Source organism: Coprinopsis cinerea, assembly GCF_000182895.1.
Source record: "Coprinopsis cinerea okayama7#130 chromosome 12 map unlocalized cont3.12, whole genome shotgun sequence".
NCBI lineage: Eukaryota > Fungi > Basidiomycota > Agaricomycetes > Agaricales > Psathyrellaceae > Coprinopsis > Coprinopsis cinerea.
The window spans coordinates 1,660,759-1,677,850 of record NW_003307533.1 but is presented as its reverse complement, the minus strand read 5'-3'; the positions used below and the strand labels follow the sequence as shown (position 1 = coordinate 1,677,850).

At 51.5% G+C, this 17,092-nt stretch overlaps 7 protein-coding genes across 7 annotated transcripts; 6 read left to right on the top strand and 1 right to left on the bottom strand.

Moving 5' to 3' along the window:
- Positions 1-163: 163 nt before the first annotated feature.
- On the bottom strand, positions 164-1,807 carry CC1G_07331 (cytoplasmic protein; the record flags this gene model as incomplete). The annotated part of the gene is made up of 2 exons (XM_001835137.2): positions 898-1,807; positions 164-851 (listed from the first exon to the last, which is right to left on the bottom strand). The coding sequence occupies exons 1-2, from the start codon at positions 1,752-1,754 to the stop codon at positions 164-166; spliced, it is 1,545 nt and encodes a 514-aa protein (XP_001835189.2). The 5' UTR covers positions 1,755-1,807.
- A 4,016-nt stretch (positions 1,808-5,823) lies between these two features.
- CC1G_07330 (hypothetical protein) lies at positions 5,824-6,040 on the top strand (the record flags this gene model as incomplete). The annotated part of the gene is made up of 2 exons (XM_001835136.1): positions 5,824-5,902; positions 5,958-6,040. 2 exons carry the CDS (start codon positions 5,824-5,826, stop codon positions 6,038-6,040), a joined length of 162 nt encoding a protein of 53 aa, XP_001835188.1.
- Positions 6,041-6,205: 165 nt separating this feature from the next.
- CC1G_07329 (hypothetical protein) lies at positions 6,206-7,652 on the top strand (the record flags this gene model as incomplete). The annotated part of the gene is made up of 10 exons (XM_001835135.2): positions 6,206-6,236; positions 6,287-6,315; positions 6,376-6,389; positions 6,443-6,477; positions 6,537-6,598; positions 6,659-6,713; positions 6,770-6,901; positions 6,957-7,233; positions 7,289-7,340; positions 7,413-7,652. The coding sequence occupies 10 exons, from the start codon at positions 6,206-6,208 to the stop codon at positions 7,650-7,652; spliced, it is 927 nt and encodes a 308-aa protein (XP_001835187.2).
- Positions 7,653-8,971: 1,319 nt separating this feature from the next.
- CC1G_07328 (hypothetical protein) lies at positions 8,972-9,906 on the top strand (the record flags this gene model as incomplete). Its single annotated transcript, XM_001835134.2, has 7 exons — positions 8,972-8,993; positions 9,048-9,061; positions 9,118-9,152; positions 9,225-9,247; positions 9,312-9,380; positions 9,441-9,572; positions 9,632-9,906. 7 exons carry the CDS (start codon positions 8,972-8,974, stop codon positions 9,904-9,906), a joined length of 570 nt encoding a protein of 189 aa, XP_001835186.2.
- Positions 9,907-10,936: 1,030 nt separating this feature from the next.
- CC1G_07327 (hypothetical protein) lies at positions 10,937-13,139 on the top strand (the record flags this gene model as incomplete). The annotated part of the gene is made up of 9 exons (XM_001835133.2): positions 10,937-11,072; positions 11,567-11,586; positions 11,721-11,759; positions 11,814-11,842; positions 11,910-12,019; positions 12,305-12,436; positions 12,489-12,750; positions 12,831-12,858; positions 12,918-13,139. The coding sequence occupies 9 exons, from the start codon at positions 10,937-10,939 to the stop codon at positions 13,137-13,139; spliced, it is 978 nt and encodes a 325-aa protein (XP_001835185.2).
- Positions 13,140-13,753: 614 nt separating this feature from the next.
- CC1G_15454 (hypothetical protein) lies at positions 13,754-15,547 on the top strand (the record flags this gene model as incomplete). Its single annotated transcript, XM_002910131.1, has 13 exons — positions 13,754-13,853; positions 13,913-13,945; positions 14,007-14,026; positions 14,080-14,094; positions 14,149-14,187; positions 14,239-14,267; positions 14,339-14,352; positions 14,557-14,574; positions 14,629-14,688; positions 14,741-14,872; positions 14,923-15,166; positions 15,221-15,272; positions 15,329-15,547. 13 exons carry the CDS (start codon positions 13,754-13,756, stop codon positions 15,545-15,547), a joined length of 975 nt encoding a protein of 324 aa, XP_002910177.1.
- Positions 15,548-15,935: 388 nt separating this feature from the next.
- On the top strand, positions 15,936-17,091 carry CC1G_15453 (abhydrolase domain-containing protein 12; the record flags this gene model as incomplete). The annotated part of the gene is made up of 4 exons (XM_002910130.1): positions 15,936-16,078; positions 16,133-16,206; positions 16,258-16,969; positions 17,019-17,091. 4 exons carry the CDS (start codon positions 15,936-15,938, stop codon positions 17,089-17,091), a joined length of 1,002 nt encoding a protein of 333 aa, XP_002910176.1.
- Position 17,092: the final 1 nt, after the last annotated feature.

Sequence of the window (17,092 nt, the reverse complement as noted above, 5' to 3'; positions counted from 1 at the left end):
AATTAAATTAAAAGGATCCTGGATTCCACTGTTGGGAGATCAATGCAAGGGTCATCATCCGAGTGTGAAGAGAAAACGATGTACAAGAGCTGCGGAGAAAGAGGGGAATGGTGATACATACAATGTAGATTCGTACATGTTGAAGGTCCGTTCGTTAACGCCGTTACCGTTTTCTCTTGCCTCCGACGGTGGCATCCACTTCGTCCATCGAGACCACTCCGCCCATTTCACCATCCACGTCCATAGCGCGACTAGTACCGGGCTCGGGACTGGCCTCGTGTTCGACGAGCACGCCATCCTCCTCGACCGGGTCGTCCGTGAAAGGCGATCCGCGCCCAAACACCGTATTTCGCGCCGAGGGGTTCTGATTCTCGTTATTGTTTCGGCGGGGTCGGAGAAGGCTTGGCCCTGCATCGCCCTCAACCTCTGTCTCCGCGCCGGTCTCCCTTGGAGGGGCTGCCAAAGCGTCGGGATTCGCAGCAGGGGGCTCCCCCTCTCCCCCTCCTGCCTCTGCCTCTGCAGCTGCTGGCGCCGCCTCGCCCTCATCCGAAGCCGCGGGGTCATCGTCAATATCGACATCCATATCAACTTCGACGTCTTCTTCGAGATCGGCGAATGTGCGGCATAGGGGGCACGAAAAGCATGGGTGGTGGAGTTCGAGAAGTGGGCGTATGCATTTGTAGTGGAAGGTGTGGGAGCAAGGGGTGATGAACAAAGATTGGCGGATGGTCACCGGGAACAGGCAGATGCAGCAGTCGCCCAGCTGGGTCTTGGCTGGCTTGCCCCCTTTGAGGTTGTTCGCTTGAGCTAGAGGCCCTGCGATAGCCTTGAGGCTCTTTACTGCGCTTGTGCTGTATCTTCGTTAGCAAAGAAAAGAAATAAAGAGGTGAAACCCACTTGAAAGCATTGGCTGTAGTTTGCCACTCTCGTCCCAGTTCAATACGAATCTTGACACTCTTGTAAATGTCCTCTGCGCCTCCCTGATAGTCGACGCCGAGTTGGAGAATATCGCCGTCCTTGATCTGGAACGGTTTCGACTCTGAATTCGCTGGACTCAGCCGCACATGGTTCAGGAACGTCCCTGAACTCGATTTCGTGTCCTTGATGTAGAATTTCCCTCCAGCTTCTGCCCAAATCTCTGCATGAGCCCTCGAAACAACTTTGGACTTGAACGCCAGCTTGTTCGAGTTCATGGCGTTGACAGCGGCGAGCCCCAGGCCTGATCTGTCGGTGAATCGTCCGATTCTGAGGGCCGGGTCGCCTTCGCGCAGCTCACGGGTTATCGCCTCGAACCGCAGGTTTCGTCGATTGTCAAGGTGGGGGACGAGTCTGATTCGGTGAGAGGGGTTGTTGTTCGGCGTCGACACTGCGTTCGACGACGACCCCGCTGGGTTGTTGGTGTTCGCCGCTGTCGCTGGCGGCGCCGTCGTCGAGTTGGCCATCGGTATTGGCACTGGGGGCTGCGCTGGTTGGGCGGCGACGTTCCCCGCGCTCCTGCGCCGCCGCAACATGTTGGAGAAACCCAACCCGCCGTTCGAGCCGCTGTTCGACGGTTGTTGGTGCATGAGCCCTGGTACTATCGGCCCTCGTCGTCGTGGGTTCGGCGACGGCGGCTGCGGTGGCGATGGGGAGACCTCTCGAGGTTGTTGTTGCTCGGTGTTGATGTGAATAGACGAATTTCTAGGTCGACCACGAAGAAAAGAGCCTAAAATTGTTGTCCTCGACGGCGCGTCGTCGACGATGGGGGCCTCCATAAACGATTATCGCCGTCGTCGTCGTCGTCGACAGCGAGCAAGTGGCAGTCAGGAAGAAACCAAATCTGGCTTGGCGCGGCCCAAACAAGGTTGGCCGTGGGTTGGACCTGAACCACGATCACATTGTCAGTTTTGGGACGATTTTGGGCTAGAAAAATGGGTACTGACGACGGTTTTTCTATCTAGAAAGGTTGGTCAAGGTTCAAGTTTAAACAGAATCGAAACGAGGCTAAAACAGCTATAACAGCAGCTGCACAGGTGGCAGGGCATAGCCTTCAGTGCTGCGTCGTCGGATCCCTATCATGGACCGATATAAATCACAATGTCGGACTGATTGCAGTCGCAGAAAACGACCCCAACGGTGTCCTTGTGACTTGGAAACCCCCAGACTATTGTCTTTGTTTTTTTCTGTGTGGCAGTTCTCGTCTACACACGACAGCCGAGGCTTTCCTTCTCCCGTCAACATTTCTCCGATACATACTAGGCAACTCTGGCGGCTCCGACATGCAGTTTCACAGTCCTGAGCGATTCCGAGCATAGGCATTGACATCTGCGACTTGCATGTGGTCCTCGTGATGCCTATCCAACTCGGCTTACAGGGCAACATGTACTTATCACCCAATGTCTTCCACGCAGACTGTGAATGATTGCGCAACACGATTCACGTACGCGTTGGATTCAAGGGTTCCACTGTGACGTACATCTATCGTTTCAGCGTCTGATAAGTATGTCTTGACAGTGGTACTTATGCCTATCGTTCTCTGCGTTCTGTTTAACTGTCCAGCAGCATTCCCAAGGTGTGACTACCTCAACACACACCCACATAGGGCACCCTTCGAGACCCTGGCGATGGAGGTCACTCCTCCATTCCCGTGACGCCTCGCCTCTCGGACGAAGCCCCAAACCAGCTCATCCCGCGCTTTCGGGCGAGTGGGGAACCACTCCGATGTTCCCGGAGGCCTCCCAATCATGTCGACGCGGCTTCTTGCGACCTCAAGAACACAACCACTACCGCGAGGACACAACCACTTGCGTCCAGGAGACCCCAACGACTTGTGTACCATTACCTTAACTGGCAGCAGGCTTCAACACTATCTCCTCTCAATCGACTGCTTATCGACTATCGCCGGCTATCTCTGCTAGTTGGCCCAAGCTAGCTAAATCTAATCACCGTGACTCTTCTGGCGCGATGAGGTCCTGGGTCTTCCTCTCGTCACAGAGCCCCTGGGCCCCTAGACGCTGCCGGAACCCTGACGTTCCTGACCTCCGTTATCGTGGAACCAGTTCTGGTATGTACTTGTGGCTTTGGACGGTAGTAGCCCAGGAGGCTCTAGTGTGTTGGAAGGTTTCAGACGTCGCGGTCGGTGGAAGCTTGGTCAACGATATGGCCTTTTGCTCGGGGATAGAGCAAGTAGGAACGGCTGGTGCTGAAGCTAAAGCTGAACCACTATGGAGGGATTCAAAACCTCACGTTGACCAACCTTGGCTCAGCCACTCAGACCTGGCCTGCGGCGATGAGCCTGCCGCCCTTCAACTCGTTGCGAACAGGATTATTGGTACGAGCACTGGCCCTTCCCAATTCTAGATCCAAAGTCTAGTGTTTTCCTTTGGAACCCTGTCAAGTACTATCAGGTGAATAGTCTTTCCGGTCAATCAGTTCGATGTCGACTTGACGCTACCATTAGACCTCTATCGGTTCGTTTCGGTCGCTAAAGGGATTGAAAATCGGCCCTGCATACACTGGCAGTCAACTGCGTCTGACTCTGCCTCCGACACCATCTGATACTCTTAGGACCTACTGAAATTATAGTCGCGGGAGAGGCTTCATCGACAATGTAACCGGTTGCTCATGAAGAAAAATGGAAACTGCTTAACGAAGCAGAACGACGTACTGCGGGGGAATGTCTCACCTCGACGATCCTTGCTCTAGTCGATGCCTGATCAACTTCCTCCGCCAATGTTTCATTTTGACGTGAGACTCTGGATGCTTGAACAGAGCAACCGTGTGGTTAGGCCACTAGTCCTCCAACCCACCATCTAGTGCAAGGGAGGAGACCTTCTCCTTTCCTTTAAACAGGATCGTCAAGGATCAGCATTTCATCCATTCTATGTATGAGATTCTCCGTTTCCTTTGGAAACCTGTCAGCCTTCAGGTGTTATTAGACGGTGACTATGGGGTTAAATTGATGCTACCATTACAAGGACTTCTATTGGTACCTTTCGGTCATTAAAAAACTGCAAGTCGCTAACCTGCTCCTACCTTTCGTACGAGTCGTGGTCGATCATCCGCAATGGATGGGAACCTCAGAGTCAAAGACAGGCGGCTCTGCACAGGAACCCCGAAGTTGCGGTGATCTCAACGGATTCAGCGAGGGTGGACTCATTGGTTCAGACATTGTCTGGGAAAGAAGGGAATAACTGTGTGCGTCTCGACTTCATCTGATCAAGGGACTGGCGTTCTGTGAGAATAGGCGCCCACTATTAGAGTGTTGGGCTTGACCAGTGGGTTCGCATTTGAGTTCATTTTCTCACATCATTTCTGCGAGGACGCCTCAGCGGTGGCGTCGCGTTGTCTGTTGGCGTTTGGGACTCGGTAGATGAATTCGGAAATTTGTCTAAGATCTAGTAGACGCACTTTACGTGCAGTAAACATTTGCCACCCATGGACATGGGAATCAATTCAATGCTTACCACTGACCCTGGCCCACCGCAATATCTCTATACAGGGCCTTCCCTTTTTCACTGCCGGGACTGAACTTACTCTTTACTCGAAACAGGCTCGGGGACGTCAGCGTCGCGGGAACGATAATATGTCAAGACTATTTATACACAGAACGTGATGCCTATTTTCGTTCACTGCGGAGAAAGTAGAAGGTGCAATCATTACGGTCTGTGTCCTAGTACATACTACTTCTCCAACTGTACATAACGTCCGTTGCTTCGTGTTCCTAACCACTGGCGACCTTCAAGCTTCCCAACGCAGCTTGACAGATGAACAACAATCCCCCCACTTCCAACTGCGCTCCCATCGCCCTTAGCCCTCCTCGTACTTACGTGTCTGTCCACAACTTTCAGTTCTGACCATTCAGCCGATACCATCCAGTCGGGTATGTAGTAGATGCCAACATGGCGGAGAAGCGATTCGTAACGAATTAACGGTCCATATGTTCGCCGGCCGGAGATTGAGCGTCTCTACAGCGTACGCTGTATGTTGCAGCGTCGACTACTCCGTGATTCTCTCTGCCCTCAAACTCCCTAGACCTTCCAATTGAATGTGTCCTCTTCGAAACTTCTCGCTCCCCCGTTCTTTGTCGACAACTGCTCAAATCTGTCATAGGTCTTTTTACCTGGCTCACTCGTAACCACGACGAAGTCCAATCGAAGGGTGTCAACGAGCTCTCTCGCTGGTCTGAATTTGAGTACTTGCGGTCCTACCACGAAAGTCACGGGCGGTTGGTACAGATGGGATTGTGGACTCGTTACCTCACCCTGTCCTCATCGTCCCGCTCTCGTCGCCCCCTTTCCAGTGGCGCCCAGGGCGGAGGAAACTAGGTAGGCGTGGGAGATATGATGATCAAATGATCTGGGCCTTGCCGGTCACCAACGGCTATGCGTATCCGGCAAACTTCCAGAACGAATCCACCTTTGTTCTTCTACGGTGTGCTCTGCGTACATACTGAGGTGGGACGAGAACTTTCTCGTCTCAAGGGAAAAGTGCTCTCTCGGTATCCAGTTCTTTTCGCGGTGTGTGTCGGCGGCGAGCACCGAGCCCGGGACACCCCTGCCGTTTTCGCCACAGCAATTTCCTTTTCGAGTGACGACGATTCAATTCTATTTGCCCCTCGGCAAAATGTTTTGATGGAATGTCGACATGTCACCACGTAAATGTCTTCTGCGACAATTGAGGGGGGGCCCTGACTGAATATGCCATGATGGTGGACGTTTGAACCTTCTTTTCGTCCTCGTCTGCGGTGCTGGTGCTCGTTCTCGACATATAAGCCTTACGTGCATGTTGCATTAACGCCTCTTGCTCCCCCAGTTCACTGCGTCGCTTGGTAGCAAGACGAAAATGGCAGGGCCATCCCCTCCGGAGGACATGCCCTACGAGGAGATTCTCGACATTGCCCGCAAGGGACTTTACGTGCAAGGTATGCGCGGTTTTCTCCTCCTGACGATAGGTAACGCTTCTGACTGTTTTTTCAGTCGCTGCGTTGACGATTATACTCTGGGATTATTGCAAGTTCAAATTCTCTTCTCCAAATGGGATAGGCGGGGTTGACGATTAGGTGTTTCGGTTCAGTCACGACGTTAGATTTGGAGGTGTGCCCGTTTGAGCCTCATCTGTTACACTGGCGCTAATCATTTATAGATTGAATTAATCTGGGTATGGCCCGTTTCCAACGCCAGGTATACCTTCATAGCTGACCCTTCGCCACCGCACAGAAACGAAAATGGTCCCCTGTACACGTCCTGTATTTCATCGTCAGTTTCTTCTTTCGACGCGTAGTTCTTGTTTGTTGAACGTGAAGCAGGCTCGCTACATGGGAAGCATGGTGTTCATGTGAGTTCATTGCGCATTCGCCCCTCTATGTAGAGCGTGTGCTGATCTTCTGCTCACAAGCCACGGAACGATCTGTCAGTCTGGCTTTATTTTCCTGATGCCCTGCTGCTCATCCAACCCCGTTTAGATCAACTCTGGCTCTCAGGAGATGTGTTCGAAAGAGTGAGCAAGCAATTGGATTCAATATCTATCCCTGATACTAACTGTCGCCCACTGCACAGGTGTAGGTCTCGTCGCCTATATCGCCATTCTCATGATTTTTCATATTTTTGAAACGTTAGGTGTGAGTGCCCATCTCCGAAAGCGTGTTATCAACCTTTTCTAATCGCAATGCTTAGGCCAGAGCGGTGGGCTTGTCCAGATGATTCTGAGCATGATCTCGCTGTGGGCGATGCAAGGTCAGTCGCCTTGGACGCGCACGTACTGGCAGTAAATCCCTACCTGACCTGCCTAGGTATTATTATCAACCGACTGTGGTGCATGTACCGTCGATCACGGCTTGTCATCACTCTCCTTATGACTGCTCTGTTCGCGGAGGCGGCCTCCTCCATTTTCGTAGTCGCTCTCAACTTCCGTCTGGAAACCAGTAAGACTCTAGTACATACTGCCACAAAGCTGATGCTCACACCGCATCTGCATAGGGATTACGGAGCTGAACTCCTACCGAGATATGTGCTTTCCGACAGGGTTTGACACACATTTCTATGTGTTCTGGATTTTCATCCTCGCGTTCGACGCTCTCATCTTCACTCTGGCTTTCTTGGAAGCCATCAAATACATCCGCGAAAGTCAGGCCCGCAGGGCCCTTCACCAGGGTAGCGAGAGAAGCTTCTTGAACTCTGACTCCTGGCCCTGGGTCTCGCGTCATGGGAACTTCGTTCAAGTGCTGCTCCGCGACAGCATTGTTTTCCCCTTCATGTGAGTCTCTCCTCAATCGTACCCCTGGCACTAGTGTCTCATGCATCCGCAACAGAACACTAGTGAGCTGTCTGCTCAATATTCTTGCATGGTTTCAGGTATTGCCCGTGAGTGGAATTTTACCTCTCCACCTATTGCACAGCCGAATCCCAGAGCTGACGGTCCCCTCAACGCTCTAGTATGGCTGGCTGCAGAACACCTTGAATTTGTCTGCGGTTTGCTCGCCTATTCTCGGTTGCCGGCTTGTTCTCAACCTACGCGAGCTTTACTACGAACCATTCGCTGCTGAATTCCGCGTTTCAAATCGGGGAGAGGTGCCCAACTCACCTCGGAGCCCGATCGACAATTCATTCGAACTCCCAGTCGTATTTGCGAAGTCTAGAACGCAGCAATCGACGGACATGGACAGCATTTCCTAGATGACCGAGAGCGAGAAAGAGCCGACTGCCGAAGTCCATCTTTCCTGTGAGTCCATTTTCACTGTCCTCGGTTCTTTCCAGCTCAGTCCCGCATTTCATGACAGTCTTGTTCTCGCAGAGATCCCTACATGGCGTGCTCTCCCAACCCTTTCCCATCCCATCAGCAACATTTGGATTGTCGATTCATAGAGCTCCTCGACGAGTCACCATCATGGATTACCGGATGACTGTCTGTTTGGGATTGCTGGGGTTCTTTCACGCACCACAGTGCCACTCGGAGGCGCCGCAGCACTCGGAAGGGTACGCGTGGAATTGGACCTGCTTTCCAGATGGGCGCCGCTGAAGGTGGCTGGATGAGATGGTGCGATGTGCAACTTACGACGTTTATGACATTCCGGTTTCAATTACAATAGATTTGTCACGTGTGTAAAATAGGGATTGTATTCAATCAGGTTCCTGAAGGCTCGGGTGGGGGCGCGGTAGACCAGCAAGGATCATTCAGTTTCCAGGTTTTATGATCGTGGGCGTCTATTCGACGCGCAACGCCCGCCCGCCGCCTCGGGTCACCATCAAGCGTCTCGGCGTGATCCCACAAGGGATCAGTACCTTCCAGATTCCACCAAATCAGCTGCGAGGGGCGGGAGAATGGTCACGTAACCACCCGAGCTTATATGGAGCGGGGCGCAATAGCTCCCGATGGGCTACTTCTTCCTAACCATCTCCTGACCTCTCCAACTTATTTGAAGTGTTTTCGCACAACTTCCTGCCACGTCGTTGACGGCGCTGCGTGCGGGAGGAAGAATTCTTCACGAGACGAGCAATGAGTGGCCCTCGCCCACCGGCAGACTGGTCTCTGGAACAGATCCTCACAAGTTCAAGGAATGCGCTGTATTTGCAAGGTATGTGTTTCTTTTTCTTATCGTTGGCCTCGAGCTGAGACGCAATCGCTTCCATAGTCGCTGGTACTGTCGTAGGACTTTATGATCATGGCAAGCTCCGACCTCTCGATGAAATTTAATGGCAAACTTACGCGGTTAGGGGCTGTCTGCAGTGACAACGTTCGATCGAGAGGTATGGCACCGATCCTGAGTTCTGGCTGGAGCATAGGCTCTGACAAAATACTCATGCCTACCTCTTCAGGTTGAACTTATCTGGGTACTGTTCAGCGACCTGTGCTCCCTCGGCTGTGGACACTGAGCGTAAGGTGCTATTTCTAGGGACGGAAATGGTCGGTTACCCAGTTCCTCTATTTTGTGGTATGAGTCTACATCCCTTGCGTGGAATTCCAGCCGAGTTTAAATTCACAAAACAGAACCGTTATGCCGGAGGTGCCCTTCTTCTGTGCGTTTCTAGCTTTTTACTTACATCCCAATTACTGACATATTATCGTATTAGCCATGGCACTGCCTGTTAGTGTCCGTTCATCAGCCCTCGGATCCTCTCTCATAATTCATTTGCCCTATAGATCAATTATGGGTCGAAGGAGAAACATTCCGCAAAGTAAGTCAACTTCACCTGAGTGGACGGAGTGGGAATTAACCTTTAACCAGGCGTGAGTAGACTTATTTCTAGCATGCCCATCTCTCACTCACCGGGTCGCTCTATTCGGTAACTCAGGTGTAAGCCCTCTCGCTATTCACTTCAGCCCCTTTCTCAAAGGATACGCAGGCCGAACTGGGGGTCTGGTCCAAATGGTCCTCAGCATGATTACATGGGGAGCGATGCAAGGTGTGTTCCCTCTTCGCCTTCCGTTGAGCAACTTAGTTAAGCGCCCATCCCCCTAATCAGCCATCATGATTAACCGACTATGGTGTATGTATCGCCGCTCCAAGGCTATCCTTACGCTACTATCACTCGCCCTTCTCGCCGAGACCATTTGCTCCTCCATTATTGTCGCTTTGAATTACGAGGTTGCGAACGGTGAGTCCCGCGCTTACTTGGCGGACGTCCTGGTGGCTTACCTACCTTCCGCACCTTAGTGGTCGTTGAATGGTCTCCCAATTTTGTCATGTGTGTCCCAACGGGTTTCGCAAGCTCGTTCTACTTGTTCTGGATTTTCATTCTGGTTTTCGATATCCTCATCTTCATGCTCGCCTTGCTCGAAGGACTCAAGTACTTCCGAGAGGTAGCCAGACAAAGGGAACTCCATGATTCAGGACAGTTGGTGACATTTGGTTCGGTATTATGGGGTCCTCGAGAAGGCACTCTCCTCCGAGTCCTCTTGCGAGACAGCATCCTCTTTCCCTTCTTGTGAGTTTGATTCTTCATACCGCTTAGTAGGTCAGTACACTGACTTCCTGATAGAACCCTTGCCTCATGTATCATCGTCACACTTGCGTGGTTCGAAGTCCTCCCTGTAAGGCTGCTTCTCTATCCAATCGCGCTGTGACCCCTCACCAGTCATTTCACCTTAGCACGGCACCCTTCAAGCTGGCCTTGTTGTTTCCGGGGTGCTCGCCCCAGTACTCGGGTGTAGGCTCATCCTGAACCTCAGGGAGCTGTATTACCAGCCTTTCTCTGCCGAGTTCCAACCCCCAACTCAGAAAAACAGCGATCCGCCATTTTCCCCTGTGACTTTGGGAACTTCGGACTACTCCCTTGAACTCCCGGTAAGGCCCACGAGGCCTCATGTCCCGAAAGACGACGAATCGCCCAGGAAGCTCGAAGGTGGTCAACTTGCCCGCTCCCGTAGTCGATCGGGCATTTCGCAAGAAACACCAACCTAGTAATCACCTGAACGCGCCCTTCCCTTTGGTCTCCACTCAGCGTTCCAGCCCCTCTTCGGGCCGCGGGCCAGGTACCGTCATCACGATCACCTGAACGACGACCGCCGCAACGACAAGCAATGCGGGACGTCGACATATAGGGCTATACAGCCACACGACTAGTTTCCATTCTGCTGGAACGGATGCGCACGGCCTGCGCCATAACCGTATCGACCATTCACATCAGTCCATGTAACGACTGTCATGATAACGTGCTAGTGCAGTGGGAGGCAGGAGCACCATGTAGCTACGACTCACGAATTGAAGACGTTCGCGAAGCCTTTGACACCTGCTCATCCACTCATGTATGTCTCTATCCTGTCATTGAACCCAAATAATGCTTTAGTCGGTCGCGATTATGTATGAAAATTCGGAGCCTATCCTCACCCTGTCTTGGTTGAATTCTGCAGTGCACGGTGTCCCCTGTCCCCTCTTGTTTTACAAAATTGAATCTCCATGGACAGGGAAATCGTTCTCCTGTGCTCATTGTCCGGTATCTCCACTTGGCTTCCTCGTATCATGCGAAGGATCAACGTCCTGAAAGCGCCGAAAATCGCGGTGGGCGCTAACTGTGTTCATCGTTCCCACGGTAACCAGGCTTTGTTCACGGAGATGTTTGGGGATGTTCTGGAATCGCTACAAGTAGCTCGCGGCTGTACGTCTAAACCTCTCACTCTCTGTCCAGTTCACCATAGTACCCTCGGGCTCGGTACATTGGGAAAGGTGTGGAAATGGCGCTCCAGCACTATAACCACTTCAGGATGAAAAGGCCGGCGACCGTTCACCAACAAAATCAGCTGGTGAATGTCCTACGCCTGACTGCATGGGTTCAAATACCCGCAATTGAGGACCGCTGCCTTCGTTAAAGCCCCCCTCTCTGTGCCTCTCTCTCTCTCTCTCTCTTTCGATCACATTCCTCCTCCGAGTAGGCATAATGTCAATGCCGCCGATGCCCATCGAGCTTGTTCGAGTGGTGCAAAATGGACTCTATTGGCAGGGTTTGTGGATTTTCCTACTAGCACGAGCCCAGCAGTGGCTTATCTCAGTCTTCCATGGCCAGTTGCAGCCACGACAGCGGTTCTCTACGATCACGGTGATTATCAAGGTCATCCTTCGCACTCCTTTTCCATGTTAACGCGATGGGAACAGTCACGACGTTGGATCTGGAGGTGGGTGCTTGGCTTCGACTTCGGGCGTCTAGTGGTCACTTCCAAATAAAGCTTCCAGGTGGAACTTGTCTGGGTGAGAGTGCAACCAACATACAGTGGCACAGCATTGATGGTTGAATCTGACCCTCTATTAGAGGCGGAAGTGGACCTTTGTTCAGGTTCTGTTTGTGGTGGTGAGTTTCGGGGTCATCACAGTGTGTTATTCCCCGGCTCAACCTCCTCCTCAGAACAGATACTTGGGTGACGCCCTTTTCGTGTACGACTTCTTGCGCCTTCGTGAGCAAACCTGACCAAAAATTGACGTGCAATTCACCGCCGTATAGGCATGGGGCTAGTGGGTACCCGCTTATCCTCATGCCTCCGCCTAGTTTCCCTGACCTCATGTTATTGTGCTCCAGCACAAGCATGGTTCAGTGGGGAGATTCTGGAAGCGGTAGGTGTGCCACTCATTTTTGCGCTGTACCACGTCACTGAGATGTGTTTATTCAAAGGCGTAGGTGTCGCACCATGGACTGCAAACTGAAGCGCTAACACCAGTCGCGGTCGTAGATGTCTGTCCATTTTCCTTTCTCGATGAGAAGAATATCGAACAAGAATCCAGGTCCAAGTGGGGTACATATTCAAACATGGTTGGGAATGATTACCCTGTGGGCAATGCACGGTGAACACCTTTGCGAAACAGCAATTCGATAAGACACGTATTGACTTTATTCTGCAGGGATAGTAATTAATCGCATCATGTGCATGTACAACTATGCACGAGGGGTGACGGCCCTTCTTCTCTCTTTCTTCTTCATCCAGGCTGGATATGGCTTAATCGTCGCCGTCCTTTCCATCGAGAGGCCCAGCAGTACGTACACCAGCCTGTTCGAAGGCGAATCTAATCAGTGTCGCCTTACTAGGTATGGTGACGCTAGCCCCAAATTTCCGGATCTGTGCGCCCGTCAATACTGCTGACTGGTTCTGGCCGTTTCTCTTCTTCATGGGTGTATTCGACTTGTTGATACTTCTTCTTTCCCTGCTTGAGAGCATTCGCTTCTTCTTTGCAAGTTATCAGCTCGTGGCCAAGGGCAGTCTAGTGCCCAAATTCTCGTCGACAGGATGGAAGAGCCAAACGCATATATTTCAAATTTTCTTGCGAGATAGTGTGTTGTTTCCCTTCCTGTAAGAATCGCCAGCCTGGATTCCCAAAGACCAAAGTAACCTACACCAGTTGACAGGGGATTCGCAACGTGCATCGTCAGCCTCCTGGCATGGCTGCGTATCGTAAAGGTATGGTTACGCCAAAATGAATGCACTTGTTCTCAGCTGACCATAAGTACTTATTCAAGCCGAGCGCCATCCAAATCACCATCATCCTTACCACCATGGCGCCACCAATCCTAGGGTGCCGACTCATCCTCAACCTACGGGAGGCTTACTACAAGCCATTCGAGGACGAGTGTCGAACGGCGTTGATTTTCGCCGATCTTCCCAGCTCAACTCAATCTCAACCTCCTTCCCCTGGCATTAGTAGCCTCACCCCGGTCTCTACAAATGATTCGAATTGTTGAGAACTATTTTTAACTCGGACCCTTTCATTACATACTTACATTGTTCAAATGTAAATGGACACGGACTTGGACTAATTGAATCTTATCGCTAGGGATTGAAGCCACCCATCGTAGGCGCGTGCCTCTGTTGAAGTAGCGCTGGCTGTCATCTTGTCTTGCGCGATGTAGATATCATTGTGGCTCGGTGGCTTGAGAAAGGATTGGACCCAGACTGTCATTTCTGTCGTGAATTGGTGGATAATAGATTGTCCATGAATATCGACGTTCAATCACCTTTACCACACCCCGACCTTTCGAGGAGATGGATACTGTCACGATACCAGCGGTGGCTTCACCGTGGCGAGAATCCATGGCAATTCATGCGAAAAAACATGTTCCAAAAAGGACACGGTCATAGAGGGGTTGACTACTCCAGTAAAACTCCGAGATGCACACTGTGGCATCTGTCCTCGTACTCACGTAACGCGAGAAATAGTCCGAAGCTGGGATATGAGCTAGCGTTCGTTTCACCATGTCATTTCTGGCTTTTCCTCACACCATATGTACGAGCGCGAGGCGCGCTTGCCTCCCTTCCCCCGTCATAGACGAACAACTACCGCCACTTATAGACGAGAATGAGTGAAGCCGGCGGAGAGATCACTGGCTTTGTATTCCCGTCTCCAGAGGTGTGGGCAGCGTTGGCGAAAACGTTCCAAACTGGGCATTATTGGCAAGGTATGTACGATTACCTGGGATACTGTCCAAATCGTACTCTAATATCCTCGTAATACTAGCCGCAGGGACCGCTGTTGTGCTTTACGATCATCGTACGCTCCTCCATAGACTTTCCATTTGGAAACGCCCATGCTAACCTGGGTCCTTTTCCAGTGACGACACTTGACCTGGAGGTTCGTTACGAGAACGGAATCATATCGAAAGAATGCTAACGGTGTTGAATTAGATTGAATTGGTGTGGGTGAGTTCGAGCACGACATGCAGGAAGAGTACCTCCCTCAACCAAGCTCCGTAGAGAAGGAAATGGTCATACGTCAAGGTGCTCTACATTCTGGTGCGTGGTCTATATCTCCAATGCTCGACAACTTCGTGACCTTGCACCTAGAATCGATATCTTGGCGATGCACTGTTTCTGTGAGTGCTTGATGATAATTGTTGCGACCTGGCGAGTATTTACGAGTCCTGGCCATGTTTCCTTTACCCAGTCATGGCTCGACTGGTAAGTCCTAGCAAATCATCGAGGTTCAAATCGTCGTTGCTCAAATATAAACAACATTGTCTAGCCCAGTTCTGGATCACGCGTTGGGACCTATTTGTGAAAGTAAATTTGAGACTTTTCATTTGAAGAATGTTCGGTAACTGACTGGAAATTTTGTTCTAGGTGTACGTCGGGACTCATTCGTAGCCTAACACGATACAGCAGTGCTGAATTTTCGCAGATGTAAGCCCGATATTTCACCTTCCCACTTGAAATGAGTTACTTAACTAGGTATAGGTCCAAGTGCCATCCAAGTACAGGCATGGCTGGGGATGGTTTGCCTGTGGGCTATGAATGGTAGGTCCCGGGTCATCTCGCCCTTTCACAGAAGTTAAACAGTCCTTTACAGGCCTCATCATCAACCGAATTCTGTGCATGTATGAGCATCGAAGGAGGATACTCTACCTCCTGCTGACAGCGTATGCTATTCACATTACGGCGGGTACCGTCTTGACCGCCAAGGCCCTTGATACTCCTACTGGTAAGTATCGATTCATACACTATGCTTCTGCTTTGCTGAACATATTGTAGTGCCGGGGATGTTTTCACCAAAGCTACTCGTTTGCATGCCATCCACCCCACCTTGGTTTTGGTCCTACGCCTTCTTCACTGCCGCCTTTGAATCACTCGTTTTTACCCTGTCCCTCATTCAAGGTATTCGATACTATCGCGAAGCAAAAACTACGTATCCCGGCAAACTGCCATACCGACTTTGGTCGCGACAAGCCAACCCTATACAGGTCCTATTTCGGGACAGTATTCTGTTCCCGTTCATGTAGGCGTTTCTATACTTTTTCCCTTCTCCATTATCTGATAGTTACGCCCCTAGCGGCATGACCTTTGGTTTCTTTGGGATCCTTGCCTTCACGGGGGTGCTCCCTGTATGTTCTTTCCGCTTTCTCCAACATTTACCATCGCTCAGCAGTGTCACATCTAGATTCACGCGTTTCAGTACGTTATAATCATGTCGTCGGCCAGCTCGCCTATTCTAGGCTGCCGGCTCCTCCTCAACCTACGGGACGCGTATTATAAGCCTTTTAGGCACGAGGCCAACCTCTCCGACTTCAGTCATTCAGACCAAGGGCTGGATTCCCTGAGCGATCCACGAATGCCACTACCGGTCCGCCAGTACGACCTATCTGATTCAATAAGATAATTTGCTCCCCAGTCTGAATCGCTCTGTAAAACTATAATCTATGTAATATAATCGTTCCCCCTGCCATCATTCCAGCGACCCTTTCGACCTCACTAGGCCTCACTGTTCCTCACTGCCGTCCAATCTTTGATCGTCACACGACGCCAACAAGATTCGGCCGGGACTTCATTCCTCTTCACGTCCGCTCACCATCGTTGCCTGGCTCGCCGAAAGTAGGACTCTTTGCCCTTTCACCAGCTACTGACCTATGACCGTGGCACTATGCATAGTCCCGAACCTTAGTCCCCGAAGTGACATCAATCGGGAGGTGATATCATGAAACAAGCAGGCATAATTATAGGTCGAGTAAAGTGGGCGTTGATCGAACTCGTGTCTCCCCCTCCCAGTCATGTCGGCGCCATCGCCAGTTGCAAAAGCGCAGAAACGCCCATCTACAGTGGTTGTACAACGTCTCCAGCGCGTCGCTGTTGGCCTGGGTCTGCTGTACACGGGTGCTGTCCTGCTCGTGCTAACGCCGCTCATCCAAACTCTGTATGCTACACCCTCTCCAGTGCACACAACCGTTCCCAATTGATTATCGACTAGGGTTCTGTACGCTACACATATCGATGTGATTGGTTATTCCAAGTTTGAACATCCAGAGCATTACGGTCTTGCGCGTGAGTGTCGCTCGTACGACCACTGTCGCGACATCTCTAACTCGTCTTCAGCTGGCAAGACCATAAATATGGCATTGGGCTCGTCAGATAATGTCACACTGGGCGCCTGGTTCGTGTTTTCGGACCCCTTCTATCGGAAACTACCACACCCCCACCTGCAAACCTACCTGCACACCCGGGCACCCGCGCCACCTACAACCTACCAGTCCATCCAGCAGGCATCTAAGGACTTCATCCCCGAGGCACTGAAGCACAACCCGACCGTGCTCTTTTTGCACGGGAACTCGGGAACACGCGCCCACCATCTTCGCACTGACATCTACTCCGGTCTGACCGCCAGGTTGGGCGTGAACGTCTTCGCAATCGACTATCGTGGTTTTGGAGACAGTACAGGAGAGCCATCCGTGCAAGGTGTCGGTCGGGATGCACGGGCAGGTTTCGACTACCTAGTTCAGAATGGAGCCAACCCGGAGAACATTCTTATCATTGGCCACAGCCTAGGGACCGCCATTGCCGGACTTCTGGCGGCAGAGCTTGGGCGTGAAGGTGTCAGGTTTAGAGGAGTTGTCCTCATGTCTCCATTCTCCTCCGTCAGAACCCTCATGGACCAGTATCACCTGTTTGGCTTCCTCCCTCTACTCAAGCCCCTCTCAAGGATTCCCTTCATGCCGCGTGTGATCACTTGGAGCGTGAAGCACAATTTTGATACCCTTACCCTCGTCCCTGATATCCAGTCTCCAGCTTTGATAGCTCATGCCGGCAAGTGCGGAGCCCTCACCACCCACTTGACATGTACTCACCGATCACGATAGAGAACGACTGGGATATACCCCATTCCCATGCATCCGTCCTCTTCGACGCCTTCATAGAAAGTCATTATCATAAT